We start from the raw sequence: 26,439 nt of genomic DNA on the forward strand, positions 1-26,439 counted from the left end.
AAGCAGAAGGTGGATAACTGTGTGCCTGTGTCTGTGCATCGGGAACAGTGGTGTCTGGACAAGGTGGCTGGAACACAGCACAGAAAGAGGATGAGGAATGGCTTAAAACGTTGAGGTCAGGTGGTGGAGGGTTCTGAACCACAGGCTGAGGAATTGAGACCACGTTCGTAAGCAGTAAACCATGAAATTAAAATATGCCTGCTCCTTGGAAGCCAAGCTATGACAGACCTAGACAGCATATTAAAAAGCTGAGACATCACTTTGCCAACGAAGGTCTGTTTAGTCAAAGCTGTGGTTTTTCCAGTCGTCATATATGGATGTGAGAGTTGGGCCATAAAGAAGGCTGAGCCCAAAGAATTGATCCTTTCAAATTGCACTGGAGAAGACTCTTGAGAGTCCCTTGGACTGCAAGGAGATCAAACCAGTCAATCCTAAAGGAAATAAACCCTGAATATTCACTGGAAGAACTGATGCTGAAGTTCCAATACTTTGGCCATCTGATGTGAAGAGCCAACTCATTGGGAAAGACCCTGATGCTGGTAAAGACTGAAGATAAAAGGAGAAAACGGCAGCAAAGAATGAGATGGTAACACCACCCACTCAATGGACATGAATTTGAGCAAACTTCGGTAAATAGTGAAGGAGAGGGAAGCCTGGCATGCTGCAGTCTATGGGGCTGCGAAGAGTCGGTCATAACTGAGCAGCTGAACACCACCAAATCGGTAAGTAGTGGGGACTGAGCAAACCCCAACTTAAGCAGAAGAGTTATGTGGTGGCTGCATGTAAGATGTGTCAGAGAAGAGAAGCCTAGAGGTAAGGATCCTTGTCAGGAGACTGCTTTGAGGAAGATTCGAGAACCCAGGCAGTTGGAATCTGTCTAGTCTGCCTTGGGATTCCCACAGCCCTTTTCCTGTATCTCTCATACACACTTACCAATTTTTAACCTTATGTACATTTTTTAGTTTTAAAGTAGATTTAGTACATTATTAATGAAAATGAGACAATATAGAAACATATAAAGTAAACAGTTCCTTGTAGTCCCACCACCCAGAGATAACGTCTTTTAACATTGTGGGTCTGTCCTTTCAGATTGCTTTATATATACATCACAATATATGGGCTTTTTTTCCCCCCAGATATGAACATAGTTTAAAGCCTACTTTTTCTAATTACCTTGTAGTGAACATCTTTTCTTGTCAAGCAGTATTTCTAGATTTTTGTTGTTGTTTTGGTTGACTTTTGGTTTTGCTTTCCTAGTTTTTAAAATTGTGGTTAACATATACATAACATGAAATGTACTGTCACTGACAGTATATTTGTATCATTTTGCAACCATTAATATTATTTAGTTGCAGAATATTTTCATAACCCCAAAAGAAATCCCTGCAATCACTAAGCAGTCATTCCCCATTCCTGTCTCTCCCCAGCCCCCAGAAACCATTAATTTGCTTCCTATCTCTAGAGATTTATCAATTTGAGAAATTTCATGTAAATGGAATCATACAGTATGTGGCCTTTTGTGTCTGGCTTCTTTTATCCAACATAGTGTTTTCAAAGTTCATCATATCTGGATTATCCTTGTCTTTTTTTTTTTTTTTAACAAAAGACGCTCAGGAACAAAAAGCAGTGAAATGAAACCTCTCCTCGAGAATACCACTTCTTCCCCCTACCTCCCTACCTGTTAATAACTTTGGATGCAGCCATCTGGACCTTTTAGATGAATGGAGGTTGATAGGAACAATCAAGCGATGACTTTTTTCAACATATTCTGCTGTGTCTCTCCTCCCATCACCTGACATGAATGTGGCAAGATGCCTTAGCTTTTCTAGTCACTTTCAGGATTTAAAAAAGTGTTACTTACGTCTGACTCTTTGCGGACCCATAGACTGTAACCCACCAGGCTCCTCTGTCCATGGAATTCTCCAGGCAAGAAGGCTGGAGGGGGTAGCCATTCCCTTCTCCAGGGGATCTTCCCAACCCAAGGATCAAACCCGGGTCTTCTACATTGCAGCGGATTCTTTACTGTCTAAGCCACCAGGGAAGCCCTTCAGGATTTAGGACAGCCTCATTTTCAGGTGTTAAAATATTCCATGTAAAGGAAAACTTCTGTCCAGGCTACACAACCTGACCTACAGGCCAGCCTTTCTGCTCCTTCCCACCCCCAGTTCCCTGTATTCACCCGGCCTGACCCAAGGATGCTTTGCAAGTTCCTTAGAAACCCACCTTCTGTGTTCTGCCCACTCCAGCCCCTCTGGGTGCAGTAGGGGAGCTGCACACACTATTCCACTGGATTCTTGCCTAACTTCAGAGGGCTACCTTCAGTTCCTGCTTTGGACGCTGTGTCCCTGGCACCCCTCTGGTCCTCTTGGGTTGAGTCCTATTAAGATGTCCACGGGAGTCCATAACTATAGTCCATAACTATTGCCATATTTGTGATCAGCTCACATCCTTCCAGTGGCCTTTCTAGATTTGAGGAAATTCCCATATTGAGTCCACCCCCATGCAAGGTGGCAGCCTCCCTTGCAGCCAGAATACAGCTGTGTGATCTGTCTCTGCCGATTTTTAATCAGGTGGAGCTGGGACCTGGGAAGCTGGGGAGGAGGGGATGTGGGTGTGGTGCGGTGGCATCAGCGATGCTTTTCCTGGAGCAGCACCAGGGTCCAGTCCATGTTCCTGACCATAAATGTTTGATACCTGGCGCTCTCACCCATCTGGAATTCAGCATCCTTTAAAAACATATAGTCTGCTTAAACTGTTGAGTTTAATTTTCACTAAGGTCCTTGACTGATGCCATACCCCTGCTTAGCTTGGTGGTTAAGGGCAGGTTCCTCCCACCAACGTTCTCTGTCCTCTCCTGGCCACCTCCCATGTCCCAGTCAGCCTGGGCATCTGGCATGGGTTTCTCTCGCCTGCTCTCTCACAGGCTATCAGGAGCAGTAGCTACTAGACCAGCTTGACCATCTGTTAGTATATTCCAAGTACATAGTCTGACATCTCTCTTTAGAAAATGTGAGCATTTACCATCTTTATCTTTGACTTTAGGGCATCTGCCAAATTCTGGGACCACAGGAAAAGTCCCATTCCACACCTTGTCACATACATATTTCCTCTATATATTATGTAAGTGGGATCGTCATCTATTTATCATTTGGTAACCTTTTCTATTGTTACATTGCAGGCAACTTTCCGTGTTATTGAAAATAGTATACCTTCATCCACTTAAAAAAAAATCAGCTGTATTGTTGAAAGAACTGTTTACAAACAATAAAAAGCACCCATTTTAAAAGCACACTTGGAACCATCACCACAATAAAGATTTAGAATATTGCCAGAAGTTCCCTCATATTCCTTTGCAGTCAGTCCTTCCCAGTTTCCATTTAACCTCGTCCTTTTCAATAGCTGTGGGACAATCCCATAATACAGAAGTTCCTTAATTTATTCACCTAGTCTCCTATTGATAGACATTTGCATTGCTTTCAATTTATTATTTTATTGATTTCTTATCAACACATATTTGTGGAGCACCTACTATGTGCTAGGTGTGGTGATATTATATAAATTCAAGAAACTTCTATATGTATGTATGCATCTGTTATTCCCCTAAAACATATCTTCTAACAGTTGAATTGTGGGGTCAAAGAGTACACATTAAAATAATTTTGACAAATATTGTCAAGTCACCCTTCAGCAGATTTCCAACAATTTTCACCTCTATCAACAATGGCTCAGACCGTAAAGAGTCTGCCTGTAATGCGGGAGACCTAGGTTCAGTCTCAGGGTTGGGAAGATGCCCTGGAGAAGGAAATGGCAACCCACTCCAGTATTCTTGCCTGGAGAAGTCCATGGACAGAGGGGACAGAGGAGCCTGGCGGGCTACAGTCTGTGGGGTCACAAAGAGTTAGACACAACTGAGCAACCAACATACATATATATCTCAATGATGCGCGTGAATGGCCATTTTCTCACACACTCATCAGTACTAGGTATTATAAATCATTCCTAGTCCGTTAGGAGAAAGGATGGTTTGAATTTACAGGTCTTTGCTTACTGATAACGTGGATCCACTTTGCATCTGTGACTTTTATTTGGTTTCTGGAAATCACTGCCCCAGGAGCCAAACTCCCTTGACTTCACTCAGAGTGAGGTCATGACCGGATTCTCTCCACTGAACTGGAAGGACATCCTGTCCTATTAGAAGTGGGACAAAGGTCACCCTTCGATTCCTGATGTCTCCCTGCTTCCCCTGGAACAGCCACTTCGGATAAAGCCCCTCCAGGTTGGGGTTGGCCCTAGTCTCTTCCGTGATTGGACCTGCCCCTGCAGATACCCCTGAGTAGGTCCATGTCATTTATACTTCTAAGCTGGCAGAGTGTGTGGGTGGAAATATATCAGGCTTAACTTAGATATAGTTCCTGGTCAACTAGATAAAAATCATTATCAAAGGATAAGAATTTTAGCAAAGTCACTCTCTTTTTAACAAGTAAGTATATACAAAGAACTGACTCATTAGAAAAGAACCTGATGCTGGGAAAGATTGAAGGCAGGAGGAGAAGGGGACAACAGAGGATGAGATGGTTGAATAGCATCACCAACTCGATGGCCATGAGTCTGAGCAAGCTCCTGGAGTTGGTGATGGACAAGGATGCCTGGCATGCTGCAGTCCATGGGGTCGCAAAGAGTCGGACATGACTGAGCACCTGAACAGACAAACAAAAATATCAATGTGTGGGGCTTCCCTGGTGGCTCAGATGGTAAAGAATCTGCTGGCAGTGCAGAAGACCCAGGTTTGAGCCCTGTGACCCTTCCAGATTCCCTGGAGAAGGGAATGGCAACCCACTCCAGTATATCAGTATATAAGTTAGTGCCTAAAATATGACTGGAAACTATTAGAAGGTGACACCAGAATTTCCTGTAATCCCCCCTGCACGTTGGTGCTCTCCCATCCTCATTTCCAGGGAAGTCAGATCTCCTTGGATAGATCACTCATAACTCCTGGGATTGGGCAGGAACCCAGGAACTGGTTATGTGGCTGGTTTAGTTGGGAGGGTTAGGGTTTATGGCACAAGGAAGAAAACAGAATCCTCAGGGCATTAACTGTTCTGAAACAACTCATAGAAATACTGTGACAGGGTAGTTCCTAAGTCAACTAAGTCTTTCCTTGTGGTGCAAGGATATTTATTGCTATTTTTGGTTTCACCGTTGTCCTCTATTTTCACTCCAGTGCTCCATGGGGACAAGGGTATAATTAAGCAAGTATTTGGACTTATCTGGTCCACAGACATCCTCAACAGCTTGCAAATGATTAAGACGTTCCCTTAAAAGGGAACTTTAAAAGCAATCTTGTTTTAACTCTTAAAATTTAAGATATATAATTTTTAGCCCAGTCATCTCACTTCTGGGACTCTATCCCATACAAATAAAAATACCATAATGAAATGTATGCAAGATCCTTATTGTAGTATTTTTCACAGGGCCCAAAAACTCTGAAACTGCCTGTCAGTAGGGATGTGTGTGCGCACTAAGTTGCTTCAGTCGTGTCCAGCTCTTTGTCACCCTATGGACTATATAGCCTGCCAGGTTCCTCTGTCCGTGAGATTCTCTAGCCAAGAATAGTGGAGTGGGTTCTTATGCCCTCCTCCTGGGGGTCTTCCCGACCCAGGGATAGAACCCACGTCTCCTGTATGTATATTAAGGGAGAGCAACAGTGAGGCAGGTGAAGTAGGCAAATGAGGGGGAAGTGGGCAAAAAAGAACACATGTGCCACTAAAGACATGAATTTTATGATAAGCAATGTATATAGTTATATATTATACATGTGCGTGTATATATATGTATATGAATTAAGAAATTAGAAAAGTGTAGATCTTTCTCTATTGACCAGAAAGGATTTCCATTCTATATTGCTAAGTGATAAAAGCAAATTACAGAGTTGGTTTTATTTTGTTAAACACAAACCCCCCCCAAATTAGCTTATATCTGTGAGTACATGCTTACATAATTCTGAGCAAGGATTTCCACACCTGGGTGTTAACATAGGACCTCAGGGGAGACGTGGAGGGTTAAAATGCAGGCTGGAGAGAGCTTATCTTTAATATACATATATACGAAGATGTATACGAAAATATACATCTTTGCTACATCTGGCCAGTCCCTTAAGGTGGATTGTAAATTTGATTAGAAACACAAGACTAGATGCCAACATTGATTCTAAATTAGGTCATGTGGTTATTGGTAATAGTGCAGGCTCACCTTATCACCAAGTGATTAAAAAGACCAAAAGCTGTTCATTTAGAAGCCAGATATTGGCCATAAATAATGAAAATCAGAATAGCAGGTCAGAGGCTCCTAACTGGGCAACTCAGGACTCGGGCTTCTATTGAAGAACTGTACACAAAAAGAAACACCTATAAAAGAAAGGTGAAATAATAAAACCTTTGTATCATGGTTAAGCATTTTTAAAACATGTTTACTATAAATTTCAGAAAATTTAGATAAAATTGTGCTTCACTTAAAAATATATACATATGTGTCTTTGTATTATTTTGTGTGTTGCAGTGGACATTTATCTAAAATGTATCAGTGATCTGTTACCACAGTAACACCACATAACAACCATTCCCAAAACTTGGTGGGCTTAGAGAAACAAACCTTTCCTAACAGATGGCTGAAGGAAGAAGACTGTACCTGCCAGTGTGAGTGATATTTATAAGGAAGTTTACAGCTTTCAAAACACTCCTTTGTAATGTTTTGTTCTTCTCACCTCTCTGAATTTTAATTTCTATCAGTGCATCTGTCTTAGCACTAGCCCACGAGTTTTCTGAGTGTCTCTTTTACCTTGATAACCCCAGTCTTTGGTATACTTCTAGAGGACACCAGGTGCTAATAAATGGCTAAAGGATGATTTTGAAAAAAACAAGTTTTTATCTAGGTCATGGGTCTGTGGCTCTGCAATTTAGGCTGGGCACAGCTGTGTGACTCTTCTAGACTTGACTGAACTCACGTGTCTGGGGTGGGCAGGTGCAGGCGGCTATTGGCCGTCCTTGGCCGGGGTGACTGGGCATGCTGGCTGTTATGGAAACGTGTGAGAGAGGGGGCAAGCCCAGTCACATGCATGCTTTCATGTTTGCTGATGTGGTCATTGGGGTTCTACAGCGAAACAGGAGCAACAGGATATATGTGTGTGCATGTGTGTGTTTCTCTGTGTGTGTGTGTGAATAAAGAGATTTATTATAAGGAACTGGCTCACGGGATTACGGAAGCTAAAAAGTCCAGACCCAGTAAAGCCAACAGGATAATTTTGAGCCTGAGTCTGAAAACAGAAGGCTGATACCCCAACTCACAGTCAGTGAGGCAGAGAGAAAGAATTCTTTCTTACTAGCTTTTTATTATCTTCAGGCCATCTACAAATTGAGTGAGGCCCGCCCCCACTGGCAAGGGCAGCCTCCTTTACTCAGTCTACCAATTCAGATTTTAATCCCATCCAAATATATCCTTTTAGACACACCGAGACACACTGTCTGACCAGATAGCCCCTTGTGTGTCCAGGTGACACATAAAACTAATCATCACAGTTCCCAATCTATGTTGACAAAGCAAGTCACATGGCCAGCCCCAGCAACAGGTGAGGGGGCAATAAGCTATGTGACTGTCCTTGTCCATTTGAGCTGCTGTCACAGAAGGCCGTAGGCTGGGGGCCTTCTTACAGTTCCGGAACCTGGCAAGTCCAGGGTCAAGGTGCTGGCAGACCTGGTGTCTGGTGAAGACTCTCCTCCTGGTTTGTAGTAGGCGGTGTTTGGGTTGTATGCTCACATGGCTAAGAAGTCATCCCTCTTGTGTTTCTTCTTATTGGGGTACTGATCCCGTTTGTGAGGATTCCTTCTCCGTGACTTAATTACTTTCCAAAGGCGTTACCTCCCAATACCACCAACATATGAGTTTTTAGAGACACATTCAGTCTGTAAGAACAACAAAAGGGGCATTAATACAGGGAGAGTGAGAATGGGGTCATTTTTGCATCCTACTACGGATGTACAAAAAAGTACTACAAAAGTATTGAAGAAAGAGGATTTCCACCCCCCCACACACACACCATTTATCAAAGAATAGTCATTTGTCTGGTGCCATGTAGAATTCAATGGCAAAGTTAATCATATCCAAGTTCTTAAATCTTTTAGTTATCATCATGTACAGCCAAAGATTTCTTCAGAGATTTGCAAAGTCTTACTCTTAAGATTTGCTTGACTGGAACAGGGAAGGGGGACGATAGGGGTCATCCACGGCAGCCCTAGCTCCTTGTTGTCACTTCTCTAAATCATAGATACTTGAGTTCCCCAGGAGCTCTGCAGAATTCTGGAGGGAAAATGACCTCAGGCGGTAGGAGAGGAATCCCTGCTATGGGATGTCTTTTTCTTTTTAAAAAAATTTTTAATTTATTTTTTTTTTAACTTTACAATATTGTATTGGTTTTGCCACACATCAACATGAATCCGCCACGGGTGTACACGTGTTCCCAATCCTGAACCCCCCTTCCACCTCCCCCGCCACACCATCCCTCCGGGTCATCCCAGTGCACCAGCCCCCAGCATCCTGCACCCTGCATCGAACCTAGACTGGCAGTTCGTTTCTTATATGATATTATACATGTTTCAATGACATTCTCCCAAATCATCCCACCCTCTCCCTCTCCCACAGAGTCCAAAAGACTGTTCTATACATCTGTGTCTCTTTTGCTGTCTCACATACAGGGTTATCGTTACCATCTTTCTAAATTCCATATATATGCGTTAGTATACTGTATTGGTGTTTTTCTTTCTGGCTTACTTTGTATAATTGGCTCCAGTTTCATCCACCTCATTAGAACTGACTCAGATGTATTCTTTTTAATGGCTGAGTAATACTCCATTGTGTATATGTACCACAGCTTTCTTATCCATTCATCTGCTAATGGACATCTAAGTTGCTTCCATGTCCTGGCTATTATAAACAGTGCTGCAATGAACATTGGGGTACGGGTGTCTCTTTCAATTCTGGTTTCCTCGGTGTGTATGCCCAGCAGTGGGATTGCTGGGTCATGAGGCATGGGATGTCTTTTTCTGCCCAGGCTAGCCAGAGGCAAGGAACCACTGGGTCCTTTGTTCCATCAGGGACAACTTAGGGAAGTACTCATTAGGAAAAAAAAAAAAAATGTTGGGAGCCAGGGAAGGATTAGAATGATGGTCCTCTTGATTTTCTTCTCGGAACATGAGAGTAATTTCAGATCTAGTTTTGTGTGATCTTGTTTTGTGTGTCCCTGTTTCATGAGATGGGTAGTAGTTGAGTGGCTGCGTTATTTGGTAAGTGGAGAAGAGCAAACGGTAGAAAGTAAGAGGGATCCACAGAAGACTGGGCTGCATCTAGAAAAGAGAGCCACCGTGGGCTCCCTGCCCGCTTGGTGAACTCCACTCCGCAGTGGAGTGGAGATCAGAGTGAGAGAATGCTCTCAGACGTGATTGATTTTCTTCTTTTTCACTCCTTGTTAACAGAGCAAGGTACAAATGGGTCAAGGTAACAACAAGGTTGACCTTGTGTTGCTGTACACAAACCTTTGTCTTTTAGAGCAAGAAACAGCCTCCTCCTGGGGGTGTGGAACATCGTATCTGTGAACGGCGCCTGTGCTCAGCGGCTTCTCCCTAGGAGCAGATTCTGCAGCGTGCTTGAGGATGTCAAAACTGAACCCCACACATACGCTTTCTAAATAAAAGAGCCCCGAGGTTTGGTAAGAGCACATCTTTTATCTCTCCTGCCAACCAGTTACCAACACTTTGGAGACCCAGGAAACTTCTTCAGCAGAGCCTCAGAACCATCTCACAAGTGTCCAGGCCTGGTCTGGCAGACAAGTGGTTATACACCAGGCAGCTCCTTCCTGCTTCTTGCTTGCTAAGAGAACTGAGGGCTGTTTATGGTAACGATATGCCCAGCTCCTAAAGCATGAATCACGACTGGTCTAGGATCTCATATCACCCCTTTCTCCCTTGGCCAGTGTATTGTCCTTGGTTCTTTTGCAGCCATATGACCTAGCTATGCCCAAGAGACATTAGATGTTGACTAGAGGCCTTGGAAAGATAATACCAGCTAAATAAAAGACCAAACTTCATGAGGAGAAAGCCTTTGATTGTTTCTTTTTGGTAGGAGCTAGTGTGAGGATGTGTAAGCTGGAGCTGCAGCAGCCATTCTGCAACCACAAGGCAACAAATATGAATAATGCCTCACTAGAGGAATGAGGGAATGCCAAGATACAAAGGTTCGAGTCCTTGGTGATGTCTTTGAGCCCCTGCCTCCAGGCCTCTTGCTATGTAAGATAATTAAAAGTCTTTACTGCCTAAGTCACTGTTAGTCAGATATTTTGTTACTTGCAAGTAAAATTACTCCTAACTAATATAGCGTGTCATCTTCAGCCTGGCCAGGATAGGTTTTGCTGACTATTTCACCATACTAGCTTTGTGTGCAAAATACACAGGGATAAAAATCCCTTCTATAAATTACCTCAAGCAGACTTTCTGACACAGATCAGAGTGTGGTCTGTGGATCAGCAAGTCATTATTCTCTGGAGTTTTTTCAAAATATAAATTCTCAAGTTCCCACCCCAGACATACTAAATTAGAAACTTCGTGGTTAGGGCTATCAATTTGTATTTACATAAACCTTCCCGGTAATTCTGGTGCAATGGAATGTCTAAGAACCACTGATATTGAGGGTCAAGTGGAGTGGCTGCATGTCAGAAACAGCTGGGGAACCTGAAGATTCTCACACTCCACCTGCACAGTTCTGATTCAGCATTTCTGCAGTGTAGCCTATGAATTTATATTTCCCAAAAGGCCCCCAGGTGATTTGCAGTAAAAGCAGCTTTGGCAACCAATGGAACGCAGATGAAAGCAGATCACGTATGCCACGGGGCTGTCACTAGAGTAAGAGATGAGGAATAGACTTAGTTGCCTCTGGGGACAGATGAGCCAAATTACGGATTTTCTCACCTGGTAGGTAAGGGAACTGACTACTTGTTTTTAGCAGCCTTTTTCAGCTCTAAGAGTCCTAGGATGCCAGCTTGAACTTGGCAGGTTTGGCTGGAACAAGCCTATATGGTTTTGGTAAATTACATAGATAGACTCATGAGCAACAAGTGGAATGTCACAAAACAAGTGGAATGGACGGAATTTCCTAAAGTTTAAAAAACAGCCTTCCTCCCCACGGCTGCCAGACCAAATAAATCCAAAACAGGTTTCCTCTTCTGCTTTCCCAGGTTATGAGACAGCAGGTTTGCACTGCAGATGTTCATTTATAGAGTGCTAGACTACACCTGCTTCGTGCTAGGCTTGTGCTTTGGGCGTTATTTCATTTGGAAAATATTATTTTTAAAAAGCATCATCTTAAGGGATCCTGAACTGTGTTACTTGTTAAGGTTCTAAATCGCTGAAGCAGCCTACTCACTGTCCATCCAAATAGGATTTTAACCCTCTATCCTGCCTCATCTTTGCCTGTACTGGAGATGCCAATCATTTCTTCCCCATCCCCACATCTCCTTCCAGGAACCTGCCATCCCTGTTTCCGAGGAGCCTGCTCCCCTCTCAACCCCTCCTGAGTGAGTGTTTAAATCCGTAACACTGTGAGAAATAAGCAACCACCACAAAACAAATCACTGATCGACTTTGGGAGATTATTTTGAAAACCAATAAATAAAGGAGGGGAAGTTAAGCATGGATCCTTCCTTTTCGATATGAACTTTACCTTAAGCTAATCTAATAGTTGACAAGGGGGAATTTGTCTTCATAGAAGCTGAGAAATGAAGACAGAAAGATGAAACCATATGATCTTTTTGCAAGCCCTAATGAATTAATGGGATCTAGGAAGTGACCATCAGTGGCTGTTATGTCACAAAAGAAGAAAAAGACATTCTGTGTCTCTGAATGGAAGTCATGATACTGCTTATGAAAGTGAAAAAAAAACAACTGAAGGTGAATCTTATTAAAGCTTATAGACTAATATTTATAGGAAATACAGAGGGCAGAGGAATATGTTAAATGAAACCAAAGAGATATAATCACCATAATCTAGACTATGGGAAACTTCATGAGACAAACGACCCAGTTTTTCCAAGAAATTGCATGGGAAAAAATCCAATGCTGTAAAGCAATCATCCTTTAATTAAAAATAAATAAATTGTTTAAATTGCATGGGAAAGAAGTGAGATGGAGGGGGAAACCTACAGATTAATTAAGAATCATATGAACCAATCATAATGTGTGGACCTTGTTAGACTCCTGATTCAACAAACCTTAAAAAATTATAGGAAAAATAAGGAAATATGAATAATTCCTGGATATTTCATAATATTAAGAAAATATTGTTGATTTAATAGTTGATGATAGTTTGGTGGTTGCATCTTTTAAAGGAAATCCTTATCCTTATGCTTAGCGTTACATATTGAAACATTTACAGTTGAATAAAATGACACCCAAAATTTCTTTCAAAATAATCATGAGGAGTGAGAAGGGGCAGTCTACAGTGAGAACTAGACTGTCCCTGCGCTGTTAACTGTTGAAGCTGGGGGAAAGATAACTAGAAATTCACTCTACAGCTCTATATATTTGAAATCTTTCTTTCTAAAATGTTAAATTAAAAACATTTAAATCATTTTTATTTCTATTTTTTAAATGTCTTACATGGGTCATATTAGTATAGTAGTTTATTACATATAAATATAGATTTGTCAAGTTTTACTTGTTCATCACTGTCAAGGATACACAAAAACTGGGGGGTTTTGTGTATTTTACACTTGCATGCCCAAATGTACAGGAAGGTCCGTGGAAGCAAAGATCTTCCTAGTATATTCTCCAGAGAGTTAATATCTTGAATAACATGTAAAGGGCTTACCTGCAAATACAGCTTGTTAAAACACCATTCCAGAAGGGAGTGTTGCTCACCTGGACTCCTGTTTGTGGACACCTCCATCCTGACTTCATTGTCAGTGGAGGATGGACAGTCCACATGACCAGTTCTACCACGGGGAGGGGTTGGTTTGCTTGAGGCTTTGTAGGAAGAACTGAAAAGATTGAGACTGACTAAATCTGTGCTATGGAATGGAGAACTTGATATATTTACTGTACAATTACTACTGTAAATGCTACAGGAGAGTTCTCATTTTTAAGTTCAGGCCCTCCTTCTGAAGGTATAAAGTAAGGTGAAACCCCAGGAGATGTGGCTGCAAAACTTCTGTCCAGATTCTCCTTGCTATTGTCCCTGACTCTTGATCCCGTGCTTTGTTTTGCCCCCAAAAACATCTGGTGTGAAAACAGTGGTCGCTATATTAAAGCTCTTCTGGCTTTATTTATTTATTCTTTTCTTTTCTTTGGCTGTAGTGGGTCTTTGTCTCGGCATATGAACTCTTCATTGTGGCACGCAGGATCTAGTTCTCTGGCCAGAGATTGAACCTGGGGCCCCTGCATTGAGAGTGCAGAGTCTTAACTACCAGACCACCAGGGAAATCCCAAACCTCTTCTGATTTTGTGAAGCTCTCCATCTCTCTCATTTCCAGTTCCTCAAAGTTCAGATTTCCCAAGATTTCCTCAATTTCCTTTACCTTGAGCTCTGACTTTTCTTAGTTACACAGAAGTTGAAAGCACTTCCCCGCTTTGCAAATTTACCATCAATCCTCTAATATTTTTCACTCCAGGAGCAACTTTTCCTTTGGCACCATGTGACAGTTCTGTCCCTTTGTTCATTGAGAGCTGAGTTTCAGGATTGCATTGCTAAGTCATTCAGTCAGGTCCAACTCTTTACGACCCTATGGAGTGTAGCCTGCCGGGTACACTCTGTCAGTGGAATTCCATTCTGTCAGTGGAATTCTCCAGGCCAGAATTCTGGAGTCGGTTGCCGTGCCCTCCTCCAGGGGATCTTCCTGACCCAGGGATTGAACCGCATCTGTCTCTTACATCTCCTGCATTGGCAAGTGGATTCTTTATCACTCGCGCCACCTGGGAAGAGCATCAGGATTGGGAGAGGGTATTTATCCTGGATTGATGTCTTGTAGGAAAACCAGTTTGCAGTTGGAATGTAACTTATGAAAGGACCAGCCCTTTGAGTCACTTCCCTTTTAAGTGGTGCAAAATCGCCCCAAACCTGGGTCTGTCTCCTTGTCTGTGTACATTCTGTTACTCTTTCCCAGAAGACTTCAAGGTGGTACTATAGTATCTGTTTGTAGAAAAGTATATTCTTTTTACCTAATCCAGATTTTAAGAGGAAATCTTACACTCAGATATCCAAATGCTTTGGAATGTGCTCAGATTCAACAGACTGTGCAATTTAAATTTATAAAACAATAGCTCTGTTGATAAAAGCCAACAGTAGATGCCAGGCACTATTCCAAGGGTTTTACATGCATTAACTCATTTAGTTAGTTCTATTATTATTCCAATATTTTATGAGTGGAAAAAAATGAGGACAAAGTTTATTATTAGAGACATACCACAATGTATGGGAGAACACACAGATAAAGTTTATTTATTTGAGGCAGAAATAGACATCAGGAGAGGAGTATGGGTATCTTGAATGAGGGCCGCAGTAAGAGGTGATTTAAGTCCCATAGAGAGCAGGGGTTCCCAACTGTTAGAAATGGGGCTGCGTGGCAGGAGGTGAGTGGCAGGTGAGCAAATGGGAAGCTTCTTCTGTATTTACAGTCACTCCCCATTGCTCACATTACCACCTGAGCTCCGCCTCCTGTCAGGTCAGCTGTAGTGTTAGATTCTCACAGGAGCACAAACCCTCGTGTGAACTGTGCACGCGAGGGATCTAGGTCGTGTGCTGCTTAGGAGAATCATCCTGAAACCATGTCCCCCACCACCCCGTGGAAAAACCATCTTCCATGAAACCGGTCCCTGGCGCCAGAAAGCTTGGGGACCGCTGTTACAAAGGGCTGTCCTTCCAGGTCTTTGTTTATATTTGGTTACTTATCTTCTCTTTTCACACCTGACTGGTCCTAGGACCCTCTCCAACATGTGTGCACAACTCTTTGCTAAGATGGATCCCACTGCAGAGGCCTATGGGCTGTTCACACTTATTATGGGGTGGTCCCCTCCCCTCTTGTCCCCCAAGGAGCCTCCCTGCGAAGTTTTCCTTGACCTCAGGAGTGGTTATCTTATCTCTCTACTTCAGCAGAGCTCAGCTTCCACCACTGGCTTTGTCCTTGGAGTGTCTGGGTGAGAACAAAGCTTCAATTTTACTCCGCTTGACAAATACCAGCTGACCAGCCCAGGGGCCCATCTATCTCATACCTCATGACCATAGGCAGCCTGGCTTCGAGGTGTGTGACCTCTCTCCTGGAGAGTCCCAGTTGGGAAGAAGAGAGGGAGGCCTGGAAGAGTGGAGAAACAGCCTACCAGAGGAGAGGGAAATCTTGGGAGAAAGAACTTTGTGGGAAAGCGCTTGAGATTATTTTAGACAAACCTACTTTTTGAGATTCCTAAAGCTGAAGTATATAGAGTTACCCTGGTTTTTACTTGGCTATTTAGTAGAAAGAGCTGTGGTCCAACCTGGCTCTCTGCCATCTCCATGTGACGCAGAAAAGTCACTTTGTCACTCTGGGCCCATTTCTTCATCTCTAAAAAAGAGAGAAATCCTGTCTGCTGGTATCTGCTGTAAGTAATGATCAGAATCTGTTCACTGTTACTTTGAAGGGAAGTCTATCTCAGAGAAAGTTCTAAGGGCTTCCATCTTTAGATGAGCTTAGGAGGGCTCTGGTTTGGCTTCTGAGTGTAACAAATTCCTACTATTCAATTATTTGTTTGCAGGGCACCACATTCATATGTTTTGTAGAACTCCTGCTTGGAAATGCTGACGTCAGGCTTCAAGACAGCTGAGCCCCACTAGACACCAGGAACACCCGTGGCCCTGGTTGCATCTTTCAACATGAGCAATCCACAGTAAGTAGCACTGGGATCTGCTCTCTGTGGATGCTGAGTTGGTATGTTGGGATCAGGGAAACAGCGAATAGCTCCTTCCCCAGCCCTGTAGAGATGGAGGAGTTCCAGGTGGTTTTGTTCTTAAGCCTGCCATTAAAATAACTTATTAAAATCTACTTTTTATCTGAGTTGCCTTACTCATGTCATCTCATTTTTTTAGTTCAAAAAGGCAGAGGAATTCTGCAATCCAAAACTGGGGTTGTAGGGACTTGCCTGGTGGTCCAGTGTTTAAGACTCTGTGGTTCCATTGCAGAGGACATGGGTTCAGTCCCTCGTCAGGGAACTAAGATCCGACATGCCACGCAGTGCAACCAAAAGACAAAACTGGGATTGTAATCCCACTGCTAGTCCAGTGGAATTACTAATGTCCCATTGGCCAAAACAAGTCTCTTGATTGAACAGAGCATTGGAGATGGGAAATATACTTTTCCTTTTGATGGGAAGCTACAGAGTCACATGGCAAAGGGAGGGGTGAAGAAAAAAACCACTGATATATGTTGTCCACCATACTGTTCTCCTTACCCAAGACCAGGGACCAGTCCCAACACCCAGACCTTTACTCCCCCTAAAGGAGGCCTTATTTCCTTCTGCTGAGAGATGACCACAAGAGGAGAGATGGTGCTGGGCCATGGTGCTATGACCATAAGCAGGAGGGGAAAAGAGCCAGAAGCAGCTTATCCCACGCTTCTCAGAGCCACATCCTGTTGGTCTCAGAAACTCACCCCAGCCCTCCACGAACATCCCATGGATCAGAAAGCCCCGGTTCAGCAATCCATAGTTTCCAAAAGAAAAGAACAAATTCAGCCCAGTGTCATCTACTTTTGGGGGAACATCTGGAAGAGCCAGGATTCCCCCACGAAAAACCACACTTCTGTTCCAATTGTTGAGAAACACAGCAGCTTCACATCCCGTGACTGTTCTGTCTGAAGATCTTGAGTTGTTTTGTAGATGTGACACCATGATGAGTACTATTATCTGTGCCTTGACAGGGAGCAAAGAGGTAAGGTTTAAATAAGGCCCACAAAAAAGAATTGGGGCACTGGAAATTCCTGGGTGAATTCAGGTAGCTTAGGCCACCAACCTGTGGTGCTCAAGAAAGACCCCTCTTTTCCCTCAATTATCTGGATGATTCAAGCAAAAGAGAAGTAGGCAGATGCACCTCTAGACTTTCTGGATCGCTGCCACTGTGTATTGTTGGGTAGCTTTGGAGAAGGAAATGGCAACCCACTCCAGTATTCTTGCCTGGATAATCCCATGGACAGAGGAGCTTGGCGGGCTACAGTCCATGGGTCGCAAAGAGTTGGACACGACTGAGCGACTTCACTTCACTTTCAATAACCAATAATCTTGGTAGTTGGAAAAGCTTAGCATTTAGAACTGTCCAGCCCAGTGTGGGGACTTCTCAATCCAGAGCCCCTGCGACCTCTTCCTCTTCCTCATACCAATGTCAGGTCATAGAGAAGGGATGGCACCTCTCTTTCACCTCGTTGTGCCTCTGCTGGGGAAACTGAAGCCCCAGGATGTGGAGGCCCGCGGAAGTTAGCACTGGACTCTGCACTTGCGGCCAAGAACAGTCTAACGCAGACTGGGCTGTCACCTCGGCCTTAACGCTGGCCTCTCAATGATCCCTTGGATAGTTCGTTCTTACTCCTCTTCCCTGTTTGGCCAGAGGCATAAGACCCAGCCCCTCAGATTCTATGGGATGAGCTAGGCTCAAGGATTTGTTGGGGAGACCAAAGACGGCACCCCAGGAGGTGAAAGCAAAATGATCCAGCTTACCATCTCTTCACAGGGTAGCTGTTGGGGTTGGGAGGAAGAGTTCTTAGTTACCCAATACACCGCAGGAATGTGTAGTGTGCCCTTTCCTATTGATGTCGTTAGTGACCTCCTGTGGTCACTGGAGGTCACAGCCACAAATTCCTCCACCAGTTGCTAAATACCCTGCTGGGGTTGCTTGATAACCTGTCACAGGAGGTGGCCCTGCCCCTGGTTGAGATGCCCTGTAATAATGGAGTTGTGGGTTATTTGCAGGGCCCTTGGTGAGTCTGACAGTAACCTAGGATGAGACTCACAACCTCTCAGACATTTGATCTAGTGACCCCCATTTCCTACTCTCAACCTTAAAAGGGAGTTGTAACAGGACCTCATTGGAAAAGACCCTGATGCTGGGAAAGATCGAGGGCAGGAGGAGAAGGGGACGACAGAGGATGAGATGGTTGAATGGTATCACCAACTCAATGGACATGGGTTTGGGTGGACTCCAGGAGTTGGTGATGGACAGGGAAGCCTGGTGTGCTGTGGTTCATGGAGTCGCAAAGGGTCGGACACGACTGAGCGACTGAACTGAACAGGACCAGTTTGAGTAGGAATGGAATGGCACCCAGGACAGCAGGCCCCTCCTGTCCTCATGGCCTGAAGGCTCACTCGGCCCCTCCAGATCGGCCCCCCAAGCACCTGCAGTACATCCAGTTGTGAGCAAACACCTCACTTCTCTATTGTGTACAGATGGTAGGACCATTACAAAGAAATCCAGGAGACAATTTACAAGAATATATTACTCCAACATAAAGGCCGGTGACTGAGAGGCCTAAAAGTCTTAAGTCCTGGCTTTGCTGGTTGGCAGAGTTTCCATCTGGGTCTATACCTGCCCCCAAAACTCATGTTTTCAGATGTGAGCATGCTTCTGCTTTTCCCCAGCTGGTGAAGCAGATGGCCCAGGTGGTGGGATGGCCAGTGGGGAGGAACGGAACCTCACCCTCCTTTGCCCTCCTCCAGCACAGCAGTGATCCCGTGCCTACTCCCTCGTCTCTTTGGGGAACAGAAACGTCATTTTGTTCTTGGGGGATAACTCTGTCCTGTTGCCGTCCTCCCCCACTCAGGCCTGCCACAGAAAGAGCACTTTCTGAAGTTGAGATCATCTCCCAACAAGTAGACGAAGAAACCAAGAGCATTGCTCCTGTGCAGCTGGTGAACTTTGCCTATCGCGACTTGCCGCTGGCTGCCGTGGACCTCTCCACAGCGGGCTCGCAGCTCCTGTCAAATCTGGACGAAGATTACCAAAGAGAAGGGTAGGTGTGGGACCGCTGAGTGGCTAAGAAGTGTCGCATAAACTCCCCGGGTTTCCATGGGTACCTCCAGGGAGGCAGCCCGAGAGGACAGATGCTAGATAGTAAAGAGACCAGAAGTTCACATCAGGCCACATAGGCCCTTGTCCTCAGATGTGGTTTCCTCTGAAAAAGGCCATGGGCACAGCAAGCATCAGTTGCTGCTGGACAACTCGTTAAGTGAATATTTGCTTGGAACTCAGGGAATTACAGTATTTAAAGGCTGTTAAACTCCCTAAGGGGCCATACAACTTCCAATCTGGACACCTAAGAATTGGGAAACCCACAGGATAAGTGAGTCACCTGGGGGGTCAGAGCCCATAAGGAAGGGATTTAGACTGTACTTTCCTTATACCGGGCTTCCCATGTGGCTCAGTGTGAATCAGCCTGCCAAGCAGGAAACACAGCTTCGATCCCTGGGTTGGAAAGATGCCCTGGAGAAGGAAATGGCAACCCACTCTGCTATTCTTGTTTGGGAAATCCCATGGACAGAGGAGCCTGGCGGGCTACAGTTCATAGGATCACAAGAGTTGGACACAACTTAGCAACAGTCTTCTCTCACCAGGGACGGGATCAGGAAGAAAGCACTCTGTGTGCAGGAGCATGCTAAGGGCAGAAGGGAATTTAGCAGCATTCAGCCAGGAGCTTTGCAGCCCTTGGCTCCACCTTTTCTGGTGGCCTCTGATACAGGGAGTGGCCCCTACCTACTTTTATTTAACTGGTCAATCATATTGGACACCTTTGTTCAATCTGGGCAGGGGAGACACAGCAGTGACACCCTCAGTTTATGTGGGGGAAGCTAAAGGCCAGGAACAGGCCCTGGGGTCACAGGGGGGTCCAACTTCCCCAGGACCATCCTGTGGCTCTTAGATACAGACTTTTAAACACTGGCCCCGAGCTTGGGAGCCAGTTGTGGGCTATTCTCCTTCCCTGGGTGCTGCCGTAAGTATTTTGGAACACGCCGACTGCTTTGAATATAAAAACTAAGGGTTGCCAGGTTATTTTAGAAGCAAATGAGAAGCCTTAGCTACAGTTAAATTTGCAGAGCTTGGATTCCCTGCGCGTTTTTACGCAGAGGCTCCCAGCCTTTCCGAGGTAAATTGCCTAATAATTGTGAAACCATACACCGTGTGCAAAAACTTCACCCCAGTGGCTTTCTCTGAAAATATAATTTTCTCCAAGGACTGTGCTTAGAGTCAGCAGGACACTGGAAACGGATGGGCAAACGGGTTGTAAATGGTTCGGGGAGGCCTCGCGGACGGCGGCGCCATCCTCCTGAGCACGGGCTGCGCGCTCTGACCACAGGGTCTTCTCCGGGTCTCCAGGTCCTCGCCTCCGCCAGTGACATTAGCGGGCGAGCCTTCCCTGAGCACGCAGTTCCCGTGTCATTGCCCTCTGGCGGTCAAAATTGATATACAACCTGGTATCCTTCCCTCCGCGGTTCTCATGGACTCAATTCCCACGTCACCTGCGCCAGCGTTAGGTTCTTTTCAAACGGCAAGAAAAGGGAAGGATTCTCGAGGGTTCTGGTTCCGGACCTTGTCCACAGTCTGCACCCTGTGGGCGCATGCCCTGCGGTGGTCCAGGCCGTGGGGCGCCACTCCTTAGCTTAAATTGGAGGAGGCAGTGTCCCCGCTTTGTCATTCCATTTACGTCTGAATCAGGCCCCTGCAAGGTTTCTTCTGAGCAGGGAGAATACAAATAGGATGCCTGCAAGGCAAAGAGGCTCTTGATTTGATTCGAGTCTCCAGGCGCGCCCTGGAACGCTGCTTCTGTTGAGTAAATAGGAAGCAGCCTGGCAGAAGGGATTTGCTTCGCTGCTGGAGTTCTCCTCGGGGGCTCCGTTGGCAGCCAGAGGGCTTCCTGGAGGAAGGAAGAGCAGGTACAGGACACCAGCCAGGGCACGAGGAAGCAGAACCAAAGCACACTGTGAAGGGGGGAGAAGCCTCTCTTCACAAGCTTCTTCTTGGCTCTTGCTGCACTTCCTGGGGTTTTCCCAAATTTTCCAACCTGGCCTTTTCTGAAACGATGCAAAACAACATGATTTCTAGGTCTTTGAAAAGCTGTTCTGTGAGTCTTGTCAAATACACCTCTTCCTAGTAAGTGAACTGATATATATAGGAATGAATCTTTTCAGTAGGAAGTGATGGGACCTCAGAGTCCCCAGCAGGGGGGTGCCCAGTGACCCAGCCACCTTGCCATTCACTTCTTTTGAGCTCAGTGGTATTTCAGTGCTTTGAAGTTCCCCAGAATCTGAGAATGTTAGAGCTGGGGAAAAAAAAAAAAATCTTAGGATGTATGTATTCTAAATATTCTAACAGGATGCCAGAGTCCAGGGAGTGGAAGGAACTTGTCCAAGGTCACACAGTGACTGAGACCAGACAAGATAGAGCCTTGGCTCCTGGTCCAGGCTGGCACTACAGGCTTCTGTTTGTCACCTGTCCCTTTACAAAATCACATTGTAACTGTTGTTAGCGTACATTGCACACACGTGATACCACTGCTCAGCTATACTGTCAAAAGTGTACAGTCACTGAAATGTGGGTAAACCCCTAGGCAAAGATGGAAAAGATTCATCTCTGTCAGGCTCCTTGACTTTCCTAACAGACCTTTGTCCTTCTCACGTATTTGCCTCATGGAGCTTAAACTGCAGCGCTCTCTGCTGTCCGCCCTCTTTGCTTCTATACCCAGACTGCCTGGGGCTCAGGTGGGAAAGTCAGACACCTGGGCAGATTGGCACTGGCTTGGTTTGGTGGGGCTGCCATAACAAAGGACCACAGACTGGACAGCTGAAACACATATCTTTATTTTTTCACAGCCCTGGTACTGGGAAGTCCAAGATCCAGGGTCAGTGGCGGCAGGGGGCTCTCTCTTTGGGCTGCAGACAGCCAATTTTTCGCTGTGCTCTCAAATGGCCATTCCTTGTTCTGTATGAGTGGAGAGAGTAAGCTCCAGTCTCTTCCTCTTCTTATAAGGGCACTAATCCCATCATGGGGGCCACCTTGACCTCATCTAAACCTAATTGCTTCCCAGAAGCACCACCTCCAAATACAGTCACAACCTGCAGTGTTGGGGGGCTGGCCAGTGCCTAGGGCTTCAGCATTTGAATTGGGGGGGTGGGGTGGGGGAGAAGGACTCATTTAGTCTGTAATAGCATTTCCCCAGACTCATGATCTGCAGTCTCAGCTTGTTTCTCAGTTTTGCCTGACAGTCCTTTGTTGTCCTGGTGAGCTTTCACTCCTGGTCCCCAGATGGCTATTTCAGACTGCTCCCATTCCCCGCAAGCCATCCCTTGCCCCCAGCAGATGACCTCAACTCCTCCTTCCCTCAGGAAGTAGAAACGGTCACAGAGGAACTGCATCCCACCCACTCTGTCCCTCGCATCCTCCCTTCTAGGGCCCACCTTACCTCTGAGTGCTGATTCCCCTCCCCTAACGCCTTTTCATGAACTTTGCTGCATCAGTTAACATCCTCAGTCTGACTCATCACACACTCAGGTCTCTCACATCCTCCCCCGACTCCACATCCCATTTGCTGCTCCCATCTCTGTCTTCCCATTTGCAGCCAAACTTCTTAAAAGCTTCATCTACACTCACCCTGCCGGCTCTGCCCCCTCCCGTTCATTCCTTGGTCTACTGCAGTCCAGCTCAGCCCTATCTGCATGGAAACTCTCCTCAAGATCATCAACAGCCTCCATGATACCAGGATCTTTCCGCTGTCCTCTGTCCAGCATTTGAAACTGTCAGCCACTCCCCCATCTTGAGACACCATCTCCTGCTGCTCTATCACACTCTCCAAACTTCCTGCCCCTTTGGCTGTCCATTCTAGGCCTTTTAAAACTTGTTCTTTCTCTGCTTGGTCCTTGAATGTTGCGGTTCTTCATTTTCTATCTTTGGCCATTTTCACTCTACTAATTCTATCCACTGGGTAAGTGCATCGACCTCTATGACTACAATTAACGTTCTTCAGCTTGTAGCTTTCAAAGCCATGTCTCCAACACAGTTCTCTTCCTTTCTCTCTCTCTCTCAAACTCCTGGCTCACATACAATTATTTCCTGGACATCTTCACAGGATCCCAGATACATGTAGAATCTTAACAAATGTCTGTGGAATTATCTGTTCTTCTATCTCTGAGTGGACTGCATATTTGAGAAATGTTCTAGTCTCCACCCAAATCATTGCTTAAAATAGTTTTTTTGGTGGAAGCACTTAAATCCAGCCTGAGGAACCATTACGTACCCAGTCAGGACTTCTGGCCATCTCAAACGCGACAGGACCCAAAACTGAACTGTCTTCTCCCAAAAGAGAATTCTGTCTGGCCCCAGTCGGTGGATCTAGACCTACCTGGCTGTCCTCCCCAACCTGTCGCCAGAGTGAGTCACATGTGCATTTGACTGCTTTACAATGGCCCTCAGCCTCCTTCCTGCCTCTACAGCAGCCAGCGGTTTCCAAGACACCTGTGCTCCACAAAGCCAGTCAGCCAGGCATAGTCGCCATTGGAGCTGGGTCCTCCTTCCTCCCCTGCTCTGGCTCCCTCTCGTCCATTGCACTGCCACCAACAGTGTACATTGGGGGAATGCTCGTGCCCAGTTCAGGAGCTTCAGAAACCAGAAGGCCACAGTATACCCAAGCAGGGTAGGGATGAAAAGCCTCTCCTCACCCCCAGACTCTATCAAGCTTCTGTGAGCCCAGACCACTCAGGTCCTATTTGCTTCTGGCTCTTGCTTCTCTTCACCCAGGTCTCCAATTCAATCCAAGGGGCTGCCCTGGCACATCCTGCCAATGACACCACTACCTCCCCACCATCATCATCCTTGCCCTCCCTGCGTCTTCCCCCTAGCCATGCACTTCCTCCTTCGATAGTGCTAAAACACAAATCTGTGTGCGTGTCTGCAGATGTGAACAGACACTTAGAGGAGAGAGAGGGGAACAGAGGAGTTGCCTGAGCACGTTCTGAACCCCAGCTGAGCTGCCACAATGCACCCACTCCATAAGTACCTGGAGCCAGCGCAGCTTTGAGGTTGGTCCAGACCCTCAACAATAGAGACAAGGACCAGATTCCTTCCGTCTGTCTGCTCTGCCGTCAGCAGTGTTGGCTTCATCCTGATGCTGTAAGGTTCCCCTTATTTTCTGAGAGAGCTGCCATGGTTATCTGGCCACATCATCTTCCTACATATCTGGCAAGAGAAAGAATGGTGACCCATCATTCTCTTTCAAGAGCAACAGAGAACTTTCCCAGAATTCTTTAGCTGCTCTCTCCTCATGTCTCATTGGCTAGAATTGGGTCACATGGTAAGGGATATGGGAATCCACAGCCCAATCAGGGCCACCCCTTGAACTGGGTCATTTCCTAAAACACATTGATGTTACCCAATGGGCCTCTAAGGAACCCAAGCCTTCATGCATAGCTTTTGATCCAGAATGAGGCTTTCCTTTTCCCTTTATAGTCATTGTTGGATTTGGAAAAGATCTAGAAACATGTCTGCCTTCTCAGACTGTTTCTTCAGTAACTTGCTTGACTTGATTATTTCACTTGGAGACAGCTTGACCTGTGTCCACGATCCCAGTGTTTCCATGTAACTAGAGCCCCGTCTGGCCCGCTTGCCTTTGGAACATCACCCCATTAAACAGTGGGAACGTGAAATACAGAGCTGCTTCTCAGTGAGCCAACTGTCCACCTTTAGGACAGGGACACCAGGCTTGCAGGTGTATAACTCATGGCACAGACTGGGAGTTCTACCTTTTCTTAACCAACTTCACTACATTGAAGGCCTGGTTGGTTTGCAGGGTCTGGGTTAGCTAGACAGGAGGTTAGCTTCACAGAAGACAGAAAATTCAGAGAAGCCCAGAGTCTCCACCCTCAGGAGGCGCACAGCCCATAGGAAAAGTGATGGGGACAAGATACGTGGGAGGAAGGCAATGAAAGCAAGGGCTGTCACCCCCTTTTATACAGGAGACTCTGTGGCCCTACAGATAGTGCGCCCCTTCTTTTGGTGAAAAGCGAGTGCAGGGAGAGTCGTGGGAGAGTAGGCAGGATCGTCTTGGTCAAAATACCAAGACAAAGTAAGAAATGAAAACTATTCAGCCTTTTGTAATTAGTTATATTTTACTGGTCTACAAGGTCTGACTTGGTTGATCAGGTCCAGACCTCCAGATGGGAGAAGTTTGGAGGAAGGTTGGGAAGACAGAAAGGGACTTTGCTTGGTGATGGTGCTAATGGCACATTTCTGAAATAACTGCAACTTCACAGTCAGAGGAAGAAAACCTAATAGTTTGTGAGATGTCAGGTTAGGAAGAGAAGACAGGGCCAACATAGCAACATCTTTAAATAACGACTGAAATAATTTTAGACATGCCGGCAAACAAAGGCTGGAGGCACAGAGGGAGGAGGAGAGGCACCCTCTGAGCCATGACCCCAGAGTCCCTTCTCTCTCCCCATACTCTGCAGTCCAAGGACCACCCCCTCCAGAAAGTCTCCTGTCCCCCACCCCACCCAGGCCAGGGTCTCACCTCCGTGCACCATAGCCCTTGACCTACTTCTGTCTCAGCACTCGTGACACTGAGCTCTGCTCTACTCTCCAGCCTCCCTCTGGTACTGGATCAAGTGCTCCCTCAGGGCAGGGATCGGATCCTTTGAGCCTTGGATCACAGAGAGGTGTTGATTAAATGAAGGAATGACCTGAGCGAGTAAATGGATGGATGAGGCCGTGTTAAAGATAAAATTAGAAGAGAAGAGGAAGCCCAGTTTTGTTTGGGGAGAGGTGGAGGCTAGTCCCAGACCTATGTGGGGTCCAGGAAGAATCACAGGAAGGGACCAGGATTCTCATGCTTCAGAAGTCAAGGCCATGGTCTGTGACTGGCCCACCACTGAGCATCCTGGCTAATTCTACACCCTCCACAAAATCATTCTAAGAGAAATAAATCAGACTTGCCTCAGAACCTTGCCCACTTGAGCTAGTATACTCTTAGCATCCTTTTAGAAAAAGAAACAGTTTTGGGGGGTTCTGGGTTAAAAGGCAGTTCTTCCTGTGCCATGACCTTGCAAGTGCAAAGTCCAAAAGTTCTGTATCACTTGGCTTGTAAAGCTTGAGTCATCATTTTTCTCTTAAGGAAGGAAAAAAGTTAAAAAGAGTTTCCTTAATCCATTTTCTCAATGCCAGTGAGATTTGTCTATAATAAAACTCCGTCCCTTCCTTTGACACACTAGCTGTCCCTGAACCCAAGCTGATCTTGTGACCCATGACTGTATATTTTTAGTAGTCTCAGGCTTCCATGAGGGTTCTTGATGCCCCAAACAGGGAATAGAGGTTTAATTCAGATCGAAAAGTATTTTCTTGTAAGAACAG

At 45.6% G+C, this 26,439-nt stretch overlaps 1 protein-coding gene across 3 annotated transcripts in view; it reads left to right on the top strand.

Moving 5' to 3' along the window:
* TMEM266 (transmembrane protein 266) overlaps positions 1-26,439 on the top strand; it is a 126,877-nt gene that overhangs the window by 43,170 nt on the left and 57,268 nt on the right. The window contains exons 1-3 of one of the 3 annotated variants that reach the window (XM_052659666.1): positions 9,717-9,754; positions 15,819-15,950; positions 18,869-19,057. In XM_052659666.1, coding sequence (XP_052515626.1) covers positions 15,937-15,950; positions 18,869-19,057 — 203 coding nt within the window. In that variant the 5' untranslated portion in view covers positions 9,717-9,754; positions 15,819-15,936. Of the gene's footprint in view, positions 1-9,716; positions 9,755-15,234; positions 15,332-15,818; positions 15,951-18,868; positions 19,058-26,439 lie in introns of those variants that run through there. The other 2 variants (XM_052659667.1, XM_052659665.1) reach the window with 2 other exon arrangements.

This window comes from Budorcas taxicolor, chromosome 21 (assembly GCF_023091745.1).
Source record: "Budorcas taxicolor isolate Tak-1 chromosome 21, Takin1.1, whole genome shotgun sequence".
Classification (NCBI taxonomy): Eukaryota; Metazoa; Chordata; class Mammalia; order Artiodactyla; family Bovidae; genus Budorcas; species Budorcas taxicolor.